The 12,707-nt window shown below is 56.1% G+C and overlaps 1 protein-coding gene across 4 annotated transcripts in view; it reads right to left on the bottom strand.

Annotated features, from left to right (window-relative positions):
• Positions 1–12,230, bottom strand: part of SLC5A9 (solute carrier family 5 member 9) — a 40,112-nt gene extending 27,882 nt beyond the window's left edge. For 3 of the 4 annotated variants that reach the window (XM_073233893.1, XM_073233896.1, XM_073233895.1), the window contains exons 1-7: positions 12,101–12,230; positions 6,271–6,491; positions 4,299–4,370; positions 2,681–2,785; positions 2,201–2,365; positions 1,058–1,163; positions 192–272 (exon numbers count right to left, since the gene is read on the bottom strand). In XM_073233893.1, coding sequence (XP_073089994.1) covers positions 192–272; positions 1,058–1,163; positions 2,201–2,365; positions 2,681–2,785; positions 4,299–4,370; positions 6,271–6,426 — 685 coding nt within the window. In that variant the 5' untranslated portion in view covers positions 6,427–6,491; positions 12,101–12,230. The remainder of the gene's footprint in view (positions 1–191; positions 273–1,057; positions 1,164–2,200; positions 2,366–2,680; positions 2,786–4,298; positions 4,371–6,270; positions 6,492–12,100) is intronic. The other variant, XM_073233894.1, reaches the window with a different exon arrangement.
• Positions 12,231–12,707: the final 477 nt, after the last annotated feature.

The following is a 12,707-nucleotide window of genomic DNA, read 5'->3' as shown; positions in this document are numbered from 1 at the left end:
GGAACTGGGGGTGGGGAGGGATGTGGGGCTCAGACCCCAGTTTGACCTGGTGAGAATACTGCTCTTTGGGAGCCCTGCCTGGAGGGGGAAGCACGGCTCTGTGCTCTGGAAAGTTCCAAAGCATGGAGATAAGGACAGATAAGAGAGAAATTTAAACTCGAGGATGGGGCGTATTCAGGTCTCTTCCTTACCCAGAAATGTGAGGACCAGGGCTCCCCCCACCATGACCACCGTCTGCAGAGCATCTGTGTAGATCACGGCCGTGAGGCCCCCTGGGGGCCAAGGAGAGGGGTCACCAGTCAGCGCCAACGGACTCTTCCCGGGGTGCCCCCCCACCGTGCTCCTCTGCACTGGGAGACCAGACAGGACACGGAGCCCTTGCGGCAGGTGGCCCCAGGTCCCTCTGTCCCACTCGGCAGGGCGGCACTGAGCATGGTCACAGGCGCTCAGGGCAAGCTCTTCTCCGCGATGGCCTGGGACTGGGGCTGCCAGGCGCCACTCGTTGTTCAACTTCCCAAGTCCATTCCTTTGCTGAGCTGTTAGCTCCAAACTCCCCACCTCAAGGCCTATGTAATCCCCACCTTCCCAGTCCGGCTGCCCCGAGCCCATGCCCAGGGCACCCAGGCCTGTGTGAGGGATGGAGGGTGCGGGCTGTGGCTTGTGTCTGCAGCAGCCCAGAAGGGCTCTAGTCCTGGTGACAGTCCCCTAAGGGGACCCCTGCTCCCTGTTGCCGTGGGTCCTCAGCAGTGTCTTAGGTCCGTCCCTTCCTGCCTCCCTGGCTGTCCCTGCCCTTCTCTCGGTCACACCACATCTTTCAATCTTTTCCTCTGTGTTTCCTCTGATCCTACATCTCTGGATGCCTCTCTCTGCCTCTGCCCCTTTCTGCTCCTCGCTCTCTCTCTCTGGGTCAGTGTTCTCTCCCTCCCTCTCTCTGGATGTCTCTCCTCCAGTCCTTCCCTCCATGTCTCTGTCAGTTGAGTTCCCCTCTCCACCTCTCCCCATCTGTCCGTCTCTGCTCCCAGCCCTGCGCTCCCACATGGCCACCCCTCGGCTGTACCTGCGATGGTGTAGATAGCTGTCACCACCAGCAGGATCACTGTGGAGAGGTACAGGTTCCAGCCTAAGGCCATCTGGATGAAGAGGGCTCCAGAGAAGATGTCAGTCTGCAGAGAGCAGGGACCCGGGAGTCCTGATCAGTGAGGCCCTTGGTACAGCCACCAGGATGTGTCACCTGACAGCAACACCAGGTGCTGTCCACCCAATCACACGATGAGGACGAGCCTAAGGGGCCATGCTGAGCAGGGTGGACTTGACTGGCAAAGGGTGAGGAGCTGCAGGGATTGTAAAGCAGAGAAGTCTGCATAAAACTTTGGACCTGAGAGCAATGTAATCTGGTGGCACTGCCAGGAGATCTTGTTGTCCCTGAGTGCGGAGGTGAAGGGATGAAGTGGAGGGCTGAGCAAGTAAATCGGGGCTGGGTCGGAAAAGAAGAAAAGTTGGGAGAACAGAGCAGGAGCCCAGAGGGCCCCTGACTAGCCCCTGATGGAGCAGAGGCCCACTCGGCGGCCAGATGGGCCCATGGCTGAGCTGATGGGCAGGAGCCCCAGTGCAGAGAACCACGGGCCCTGGACTCCAGGTGGGCGGGCTTTGCAGAGGACCTGGAGAGCACCCTTGGCCAAAGCTGCCTCAGGCATGTTTCCAAGCACTGGTGGCCCAGGTGTTGTCCTGTTTTTCCCAAGCCTCAACCTGGCAGCTGAATGACTTAGTCCCCATCCGTGCTGGCTTGCTGATCCAGCCCACGACCCCTGTAGGAACCCATGACAGGGCTATAGCATGGCAGGGTGGAAGGAGACCTGGCCTGGGTCAGAGGGTCCAAACTCTCATTGTGGGCCTTGGCAAATCGTTGGGCTTAGGTTTGTTTTCTGAGCTTAGGTCAATAGAGGAAGAATAAGGACCTTCCTAACTGTAATATTCTAGGCAATTAATGTGCAGTGCTAAATAAAGAATCATTAATGGAAAGATAAATGAATGACCAAACTCTAGATTATGAGTTCAAAGAATGGAAGACTGAAGGTATGTGGATTCATCCTTCCTTTCTCCTGTCCTTCCTTCTATCCACCCATCCATCCATCTAGCAACAAGCCATGACCTGAACTCAGCATTTTCAGAGACAAATGGCCATGCTAGAGCTTATACTCACTGAAATCTTGGTGAAGATGTAAAGGATGAGAGACAGGACAGACATGTACACCTGGATCCTCTGGCCCCCGAATCGCTTCTTCAGGTACTGGGGCATTGTGACCACGCCAGCGGCGATGTACACAGGGACAAAGATCCAGCCGAGGGCCAGAAGCAGCCAGGTTGCCTGGGTGAATGGGAAGAAGGTATCCATGTCTTGGATGCAGGCGGTGGGGTGGCCCCATCCAGAGGCCGTGCCACGCTGTGGGAGAGCAGGGGGCTAAGGGACCTGGGACCTCATCTGGGTCCTGTGTGACCTCTGGTGAGTACCTCTGCCTCCTCTAGGCCTTGGTTTCCTCATTCATTACATGGGTTCCCAGTTTATCAGCAGCCTCCCCAAGCCCCTCTGAGGTTCCTCTCAGCACTGATTCTGGGAATGGACGGGAATGGGAAGGGTTCAGACCTCCATTGCCCCTGAGAAACCTCCAGCCAGCTTCCTTACATTCCACTCGAAGCCCCCCACAGCGAGGCCTCCAGCAGCCCCTGTTCCAGCCAGGCCGATGAACAAGCCACTGCCCACATTGCTGGACATCAGAGATGCTCCGATCTGCAAGGACAAGTGGGGCTGAGGGTCAGGGGTCAGTTTTACCGTGTATCAATCTGGAGTCGGGACCATGAGCTTCAGGAGCTGGGAAGCAGGCAGAGAACAGGACGTGGACTTAGGGGACTGAGATCACGAGGAGGAGAGGGAGTAGGGGCAGCAAAGGTAAGGGGAACAGCGCTGACATTTACTGGGCACCTACTGTATGCCAGGCACTGGACTAGGTACTTTAGATGCACAGATGTACTTAATCTCCACAAGTATTTAGACAGATGGGTATGAATCTTTCTGATTTGCAGAGGAGGAATCAGTGTTCAGAAAAATGAAGTCCCTGACTCCAGGCCACCCTGTGAGTGAGTGACAAAGTGGGAAGAAAGGGAAGTCACAGGGAGCAAGGTCCATGCAGGGTGGATAAAGCTCTACACTTGACCATTGATGTGAGGCCACCAGACAGCAGGAAGCTGCAAGGGAGGAGGGAGGTCCCCAGGGTAGGGATTTGGGGGAGGCCTCTGCCACCTGTTCCTGCAGGACCTGGGGAAAGCCCAGGCAGAGGGAGGAGCCACGGGTCTGAGTTGGGGCCCAGCTCGTGGGCCTTCCTGCCTGGAAGCAGCCGCTAATGGACCCTTGGCCCGCACGAACGGACGACTGGAAAGGAAGTGGCAAGAGAGGAGGGTTTCCCCAGCCTCCGAGTTGTTCATTTTCCCCATGAGGCAGCCACCCACTTGGAGACAGTAGAAGGCAATAATGGTGACAATGATAGCAGCCTGAACTTAAAGACACTGCCAAGTACTAGCCAGATACTGGGCTAAATATATTGATTCACTCAGCCTCACCACATCCTATGAGGGGTCCCATTAGTATTACCATTGTACTGAGGAAGAAACTGAGACACAGATAAATGACTGCCAGAATGAGGAAGTGGCAGAGCCAGAGCCTGTGTCCAGCTGCTGCTGCCCCAGAGGTAGGCCTTACCTCCCTCCATGCTATTTCAGGAGGGGCTGCTTTGAGGACCAGGGGAAATGTGGGGAGCACCTGATAGAAGAGATTGGGGTTCACCAAGTTCTCAGGATCAGCTTTTAGAGTTTGTTGGGGATTTTAGGTCTATGATTTCCCTCATATAACAGCTCTCCAGATTGAAGCTGCTGTGTCACCCTCCCAGGGAAATCTGTGCCAATCGTCCTCCCAGTGTCTGGTGGTCAGAGGCTCCTGCAAGCGCCCAGGGCCCCTCAGCTTCCCTCATCTCAGCCCTGATCCTGTTGTTTACTAGCCTGTCTGCTCAGCTCAGCTCTGAGCCTCTCTGGAACTGGAACACTCCAGATTATTTCTGTAGGTCCAGGGGCCCAGTGCGTGCTTGCCAGGGGTGTGTGTATAAGATCGGTCAGGTTGCAGGGAGCATTTGGACTGGAGAGAAGCTGCCCAGAGGCAGAGACCCACCCAGGGGCTGTTACCTTGGTCTGGGTGAGAGAAGCTAACACGAGGACCTGAGGGTGGGAGGAGGGGAGGGAGGAAGTCAACTCACTGGCCACCAGCTCATGGACTTCCCCGCCAGGAAGTAGCCGCCCAGGGTCCCTCGGCTCGCACGAATGGACGACTGGAAAGGAATTGACAAGAGAAGGGGGTCTCCCCAGGCTCACAGAGCCTCTGCCCCACCCAGCTCCCTGCCCCTCGGCTCAGGCACTGCGGGGACCAGAGGATGAGAGCTGAGGCTGGCGGTCTCACCTCTGTCCTGTGTGTCTGTGCCTCACTGCTCATCTCCCAGGGCTGGTGTGAACAGTGAAGGAGCTAACAGAGGTGCCAGGCCCTTGTGAAGGGCACAGTGCTGGGCAAGGGCGTGAGGGCATTAGTGTGTGCTTTCATCCCCCCGGCCTTCCTGCCTCCACTTTGTGTCTGTAAGTGACCGAGAATCTCATTCCCAGGTGTCCAGGGCTTGCAGGGAGGCTGCCCTCCCTGCGCCATCCTACAGGACGCCTACTCTGGAGCCCCGGAGGAGGACAGCCCTGCAGTTCTGATGGCGGGGCTTCGGGCCCACGGGGGAGCTGGGCTCTCTTTAGGGGCTTCTCCTGCCCTGGCGGGATGTCAGAGCACACAGCTTGGGCCCATCCAGGACCCTAGAACAAGCCCCTGTGGTGCAGCAGTGGGCACCTATCTGGGGAATTGCTCTGGAGAATGAAAGGAGGTGGGGGCAGGAAGACCTTTCTCTGGGGGCTCAAGTCTGAGAAGATGCTGAAGCCAACAGGTCTCTGATTGGGTCTAGGGATAGGAGAAATACTTGAATGAGAGGAAGGAAAAGGGAAGTTTTCAAGAAGCTTCTCTTCCCCAAGGAAAAGTAATTAGCCACCAGGAAGTGATCAGTGCCAGGTGGGAGGGTAGGCGAGCATGGCTGGTGCTTGTTAAACTTTTGCTTGAACTTTGAGGTGTCACCTCTGGTCCTCAGGGAGGCCAAGTGAACAGAAATAACTAATTTCACAGATGGGGAAACTGAGGCCAAACCCAAAGATGGTGTCGGTGGGCGGACACCTGTCCAAAGTCACTGAGGAGTTGGTGCTCTTCACGGCCAGCTGCCTCCCAGGGCCATCTGTTTGCTCGTTTCTTCCTCACACCAGCCCTTGGAGGCACGGACCGTTTACCCTACTCATGGAAGAGGACACTGAGGCCACAGAGAGTTCCTGACCTTGCCACAGCCTAGTAAGTGACCAGCTGGGACTCGAATACCCATCTGCCTCACAGCAGAGTCTAAAGGTGCTGGCATTTCTCGTGGATTCTGCGGTGATACTAGCAGCCATTTACTGCTGCCAGGTCTGTGCCGGGCACTATGCCAGAGGCTTAGATGTGTCATGTTGCGGAACGGTCATGACCACTCTGCAGTGTAGTCCTTATTATTCTCACTGTCTGGATGAGAAAACGAGGCTCACAGAGGCTGTGTACATTCCCTGGCCCACGCAGCCCTCACTGCTGGAGTTGGGCTCTGAACCCACAGCTGCCTGGCCTCAGAGCTTGGCCCCTGTCCTCACCACCAAGGCTCCAGTGAACACCGGAGAGCCTTGGGGTGACCTGGCCCCAGGCCATGAGCACACAAGCCCCAGCTCTGCCAGAAGCACAGGTCCTGCTGATACACCAGCTAGTGGAGGGTGGGGTAGGCCAAGAGTCGAGTATTCACGGAGTTAGAGATGGCGGCATGGGGAAGAGGGCAGGAATGGGGTGTGGGTGGCCAGGGATGGGCGGGGCCAAAGGCAGCAGGTGCATAGGGCTAGGGAGCTGGGATATGGGGGTTCTGGCCTGGCCTGCCTCTGGCTCTCTATGTGACCTCAGGCAAGTTGTACCTCTCTCTGGGCCTCAGTCTTTTATAGAAAAGAAGGGCTGGAGAAGATGACTACTGAAGACCCTTGCATCTCAGCCTCTGTGCCTCCCCATTTATTTTCCTTCTGTTCGCCCCTGCCCCTGGCTCCACAGCCAGCCAGAGGAGAGCTGGTCTGACCTTTGGGCCTACTCACCCAGACCCCCACACCGATGACGAAGACAAAGTAAACAACCAAGACTCCAATGTCGTAGGCATGCAGGCTGACTCCCACGCCCGACGCTGAGCGTGGAGCTGTCACGGTCTTGACCCCATTTCCGGAAGTTCCAGGCCTCATTGCTGCCAGCTCCATGCTCTTCTGTTACAGTCTGTCACCACCAGGCTGGACTTTGAGGTGCTCCTGGCTTGATTTCTTTCCTTTAATGATTAAACAGCCCAAGTGCCATTAGCTGCTGAGAAGGCTCTGAGCCCCACTGACAGGTAAGTCCGGCCTCCCTCTTCCCCTAACTGTCACTGCCATCCTCCACGGGCCGCTCCCCCTTTCCCTGCCCCCACTGGACCATGCACACATGCAGGTACACACACAGGTACACATGCATTTCCACCCCCAAGAAGAGGAGTAAGAGGAGGAAGGGAGTAGGAATTCTGGAGCTGGGGGGACTTCAGAAGTCAAGGTGATCAGTTCCTACTTGTGTGGAGAGAAAGCTGAGGCCCAGGGAGGGAAAGGTGCACAGGGAAGCAAAGGTGGAGCTGGGCGTGGAGTCAGGTTTCTTAATAGTCAGTGCAGCTCAATTTTCCTTACTCACGGTGGGAGGGACCCAGGGAGGAGAAGGGAAAGAATCTGCGGTTCCTCGAGCATCTACCACATCGTGTGCTCATACCACCAACCCACCCAGGGGTGACTTTCCCTTTGTGTACAGAGTAGGAAACTGGGGTCTGGGAGAGAGATATTTACTCCAAGCTACAGAGCAGGGCCAAAGTTCACATCTTCTGGGTCCATACTCTTGCCCTGTGCTATGACAAATGAGTGATCCCAGGGAGGGCCCTCTGCCCTGGGGACCCAGGCAACCGGCCTTCCATTCCCAGCTGCATACCTCTCTGCGTGGCAGAGGGCCTCTGAGCCTGGTGTCAGCATGGCCTGCTCCTCACAGGGCCAGTGAGTACACACCCTCCTAGTCCTACCCTCCCCACTGGAAAGGCCCACACGCCCTGTCCCCCAGCCTCTCCTCACAGATGCCCGAGACTGAGCCCCAACCCCTGCACATTTTACCTGCAGGCTTGGGCCCACAACAGCCACTTCTCAAATGCATGTGACTCCCATCTGTTAGCCAACCAGGTGAGTTAGCAATCCTGAGCCCAGAGAGTACAGGAAGGGAGCCAAATAGGCTTTGAGACCACCTGGATAGGTACTGCTAAGCCTACACACAAAGCTAGAGCCTTCGATGAATCAGCGAGCCCCTATTTACCCACTCAGGGCCTATCTTTTTTACTTTGCCCAGAGCTTTCTTATTGGTGCTCTAGCTCACAAGGAATTAGAAACAACTTAGCAGCCAGAAGGAGGCTGCCAGAGGTAGGCAGGGCTGTGCCAGGCCAGCTGGAGGACGGATACAGATGGCCAGACAGTGCCTGAGATGCCATTAAATCCAAGTAAAGCAGAAAGGACTATACCCAAGACAGGACAAATTGGGGTGAACAGGCCTCTAAATCAGGCTCCATCTACCCCCAGCCATGGGCATTCACAAATACCAGCTAAGGATTCACAGGCACATGGGCATGGACTATGAAATGAGGTGGGAAGAGTTTCATTTAAAATGGTTTAACATTTTTGGCAGGTGTTGGTATTCAAGGTCAAGGCCTCATTTATCCAGGAAATCCTCTCAAAGAATCCTGAGACTGTAGGTCATGTCATCATTCTTACGGTAAGTGAACACCTGTGGTGCACCTGGTTCCAGGAGGCCCTGAACGCCAGAGCCCATGCAATCCCCGGGGAAGGCAGGTGGCCCCAGGGGACAGGTGTGTGAGGCACAGAGCAGGTCCACGGTCATCCAACTCTCTCCTCTCAGCCAAGGGCTCCGTGGAAGGAACAACAACGCCCAGCTGGGAAGGTTGGGTGAGGTTATCAGGGAAGGGGGCAGTAAGAACCAGGCCATCAGAAAAGTATAATGGAAGTATAACAGGCTAAGAAAATGGAAGTTTCTACTGAGACACGGAGATACAATGCATATAAAAATTGCAAACTGAGGGGCAGATCTGCAAAGGAAATGCTAAGAGCTGGATTGACAGCTCTGAAGTTTCTATGCGGGGATATAAAAGGATTTTGTGACCATTTCTCTGTAAAAATCCTTTACTGTGTTTTCCCAATATGAAAGGGAAAGAGTGTTGGGGGGCTGGTTCCCCAAGATAGTTTCAGGTGGAGGGACTTTGGGAAGGAAAGTTGAAGAGCCTGGGAAGCGCCACCCCTGGCTGGGGTCACTGTGGATGGGGTCAGCCTGAGCCTGGAGTATGCAGGGGGCAGGTGTCCATGGCTGACACGTGGCTTCCACTGCAGGGCTGGACCAGGGTTGTGGATTTGTGGTCGGCCTGCACCCTGAGGTTTGGGCAGGGAATGTGTGGATGTTTTTCTGGGGTGTGTGTGTGTGTGTGTGTGTGTGTGTGTTTGCGCGCGTATGGACTAGATGTGGGCCACATACGTGAACAAGACAGTGTGGGCATCTGTTAGGTCCTGTCTAGTGGGCCACCCCGGGGAGGGAGCTTGGGTCCTCAGCTGGCAGTATCGGGAAGTGAACCCCTGGCTTTGTGGAGACTATGGAAGAACAGACTGGGGGCACTGGGAAGGATCCCCCATCCGAGGGACTCCTGGGTGCCCCGCAGAGCACCCACAGGAATGAGTCAGCCTGAAACTTGTCAGCCAAGGTGGCACTTTGCTGCTCTCCGGTGACTCCAGCACTCCAGGTCCCAGGAATGGCCCGGGATAGGGTGAGTGACAAACCAAACAGGCTGACAAGGCCCCTGTCCCCAAGGCAGGCAGGACTGTAGCCCGCTCTGGCTGAGGACGCACTCTGCAGGGAGAACCCTTAATGTTCAGTGAGCACAGAGGCTGAATATACGGCGCTGGGTGCCGTGATTTCTGAGTAATATCTGAATGGGGCTGTGTTTCAGCATTGAAGTAACAGCGGGATGGCCATGGCTTAACGGTAACCAGGAATCTCAGGGAGCTAGCTGCCTGAGGCTTTGTTAGAGGGAAAGCAAGAGCCCTTAGCCACTGAACAGGCTGCTTAAGTCCGTCGATGGAGGAAGTGGCTCACAGGGTCCCACTCCCTGCGTGCTGAAGATTCTGGAAGCTGGAGTTCTGCTGGGGTCAGCTAATCCCACCAGCCTCATGGCCTTGTCTTCTGAGGTCGCTGTCTAGAGGGTCAGCCCCTTTGGACAGCTCGCCTCTCCTGTCTCCCTCTCCTCACGATGATTGTGTTTGCCCTGTCCCTCCCCAGCCTCCGGCTGCTCGGCTGCCCGCAGCCCTGCACGTAGCCCATGGCCTGTGGCCTCTCTGACTTCAAGCCCCTCACCGGCAGACACTCCAGAGCCATCACAGCGACCAGGCCGCCCCACAGCACCCTCCTCCTGGGCAGCTTGCTCACGTGGAGGCTTCCTTGCCCAGGGCCCTCAGAGGCTGCTTCGGAATCCTGGCACCTCCTGCCATGCTGTACAAGGTGTGGTTCCTGGAAGAGCCCTGCTGCCCTAGCCTGGGGTCTGTTCTGTGCCCTCTACACCCTGCTTCAGAAGACTCGCTGACCCCCTAGCTTGGGGGAACATCCACAACCTCAACCTGACCCCCTCTGCCTTCCTCAATGTATCTGGTGATTTGGGGCCTGTCTCTCAGACATGAGACCCTCAGGGACCTGGGTATCTCATTCAAGTTCATGTCCTCAGAGATGGAGCAAAGTCAGTGCTTGAAGAACAGAGAATGTTTTTAGTAGACTGGTTGGAATGAGGCGGGGTGGGCAGGGATCAGGGATGGACAGGTACTCTGGGCGGAGTGAAGAGAGGGGACGTGGGAGAGGGGTGTGAGCTGGTGCACCTACTTCAGCGAGCAGCTTGTACTACTGGGCTGGGACTGGAGTCTGGAGGGAGAGTGGAAGGACTGGTGAGACTGGCATCTTACACAATCCCTCTTGGGGCCCACATGGGGAATGGAGGAGAATGGAGAAGCTGGTGCACAAGATCAGGTGGACATGGCCCCCGAGTCAAAGGATAGGAGGTCAGGGTCATGGCTGTTCTTACTCAACTGAAAGCATGCAGGACTTTGTGGCACCCTCCCCCTGCCCCCAGCCCTGGTGCCAGGGTCCAGGATCCTCCAGGTTGAGTGCCCGCATCCCCGGTGGCCTGGTGGGCCTTCCCCCCAGCTCCCAGTGCCTACAGCAGCCCCATCATGGAGCTCTGTGTGAGCAGCAGCCGTGGGTTATTCTAACCCCAATGGCACTGGCGTCATATCCAGGATAGGTGGGGTGGGAAGCCTTTGGCTAAAGGGATGAAGCCCTGATGGTGAGAACTGAAGCATGAGGCATGACATGCTGGCCATCCGGAGTGGGCCCTGGACACGTGAACCCAAGCCACAGAATCAGAATTCTCCATATGGAAGGAAACCCCCTTTCACACCGACACCTGGGTACTCCTCTGCCTCCTGTGGCATTCCCAGCGCCAAGAAGAATCCAGGGCGGGTTCAGTTGTATCTCTGCTGGTCTCACTCCAGCTACATGCAAGCTCTTCCTGAAAAGCCAGTCTTAGGCAACCTTCCTGCTGAGAACTCCATCTTCTAGAATACTGAGGGGTAAGGACTAATATTTGGCAGTATGTGCCAGAAGTATTGGGTAGATCACATCCCAAATACAATCTCATTGTATAGTAACTGTGTGGGTCGGCTTCATTATTCCCGTTTTGTAGGTGCAGAAGCTGATGTTCGCTGGTGAGGTCCCATAGCTATGGTATGTGAGGGTTTTGAATTCAGGCCTGACTCACTCTGAAAGCTACACCACCAGCCCTTTTCTTCTAGTTCTATGTCTATGGCGAGAGAACAGGGAAGGTAAACCCCTCCTAGTGGTGGGGTAGAAATCAGCTTCATTTTGCTATTTCTAATGGGAGCTCTGAGCAGGGCACAAATATAGCTGGACTGGACAGGAGTCCTGCTGGGGTGAGGGTCCTGGTCCCAGAGACCATCTTGGCCCCCTCTCCTTCCACCCCAGCCTCAGCGGCCCTCCCTCCCCCAGCCACCGCTGCCCTGCGCCCGCCCCTGCTCTAGCCCTCAGCCAGCTCGCCTGGTGATGCTATATTTTTTTCACTTGTCTGTGCTCCTCTCAGTTCAAATCCAAATGCAGTTTCTCCTCACTGATCCTCGCCACTCCGTGAGCACTCTGTCCACATCCCTTGTCAGGGCTGTCCCACCACACAACCCCGGGGGCCGCCTTTCCCCAAGAACATATGTCAGTGCTACCGTGACACTGTGGAAGGCAGTGGCCAGGCTCTCTGCACTGGGGGGAGAGAGGCAGGCAGGGCCCGTCTGGAGAAGCTGGGCAGGAGGAGAAAGCCGAGGTCTGTGAGGGCCAGGAGGGGCCCCTCCCCACATACCTGCCCTGTCCCCTCCAATCCAGACCACACAGAGGGGAGGGATGGAGTCCCACGTGGGCAGGCTGGGTGCTTCTCCCAAGAGGGAAGGGTTATTAGAGAGGAAGGTAAGAATGAAAAAGTGGAGGGAAGGGGTGAAAGCAAAGGGAGGGGGCTACGTGCTCCGTCACTAAAGGCGTATCCCTGCCAGCCTGCAGGCCCAACCTGCACAGCCTGACCACAACCACACCTCCTGGGGCCCTCCTCTCCCCTCGGCTCTGGCTGCAGCTCCCTCCCCAGTCTGCGTGCTGGCCTGGCCTCACAGCTCCCAGCAAGCTTGCCCTTGAGCCCTGGCTCCTGCCCTGGGTGGGAGGTGGGAGGCCCTGAAACCTTACTCCAACCACTGGGTCCTGGGCTCTGAGGGACAGTACCTGCCACTTTGTGTTGTCTTGGGGAGAAGAGAACTTGTTCTTGGCTCAGGGTTCTCCAGGACCCCAGGGTCAGATGTGGAAGATCACAGCTCAGAGCCGGCTGCTGGGGCAGCCCTGGTCCCCACATACCTGGGCAAACAGGTTTCTCAAGGCAGGGCTGACACTATGAAGTTGGGCATTGTTTAGAGCTTAGGAGAAGTCTTGGCCTTGGGCCGGAGCTCAGGTATAGGTGTGACTGGCGCATGAGCACACAGACGCACATGCGCCATATATAACCGGTAGCCTGTCTAGGAAACGTTGCAGAGTAGTGATGAGGACACAGAATTTCAAGGCTCATTTAGGATCCTCCACTTACCAGCAGGTTGAATGGGGGCAAAGAGCATCACATTCCCCAGTTCCCTTTTTCTCTTCTATAAAATGGAGATAATTACTATCTCACAGGTGTTAGGGAAGATGAGAAAAAACAGTGGACATGAAAATGCTTTATAACCTGCAAAGTGCAATGAACCCTGGAAGCATTGCCATTACCTGAGCTCCCAGGAGGATTTTGGCAGCTGTGCTAACGGATGGCAGCTGGGCCGGGGATGGTGGCATCAGCACAGCAGCA

Source organism: Manis javanica, chromosome 4 (assembly GCF_040802235.1).
Source record: "Manis javanica isolate MJ-LG chromosome 4, MJ_LKY, whole genome shotgun sequence".
NCBI classification, from domain to species: domain Eukaryota; kingdom Metazoa; phylum Chordata; class Mammalia; order Pholidota; family Manidae; genus Manis; species Manis javanica.
This window is presented reverse-complemented; position numbering and strand designations above follow the sequence as displayed.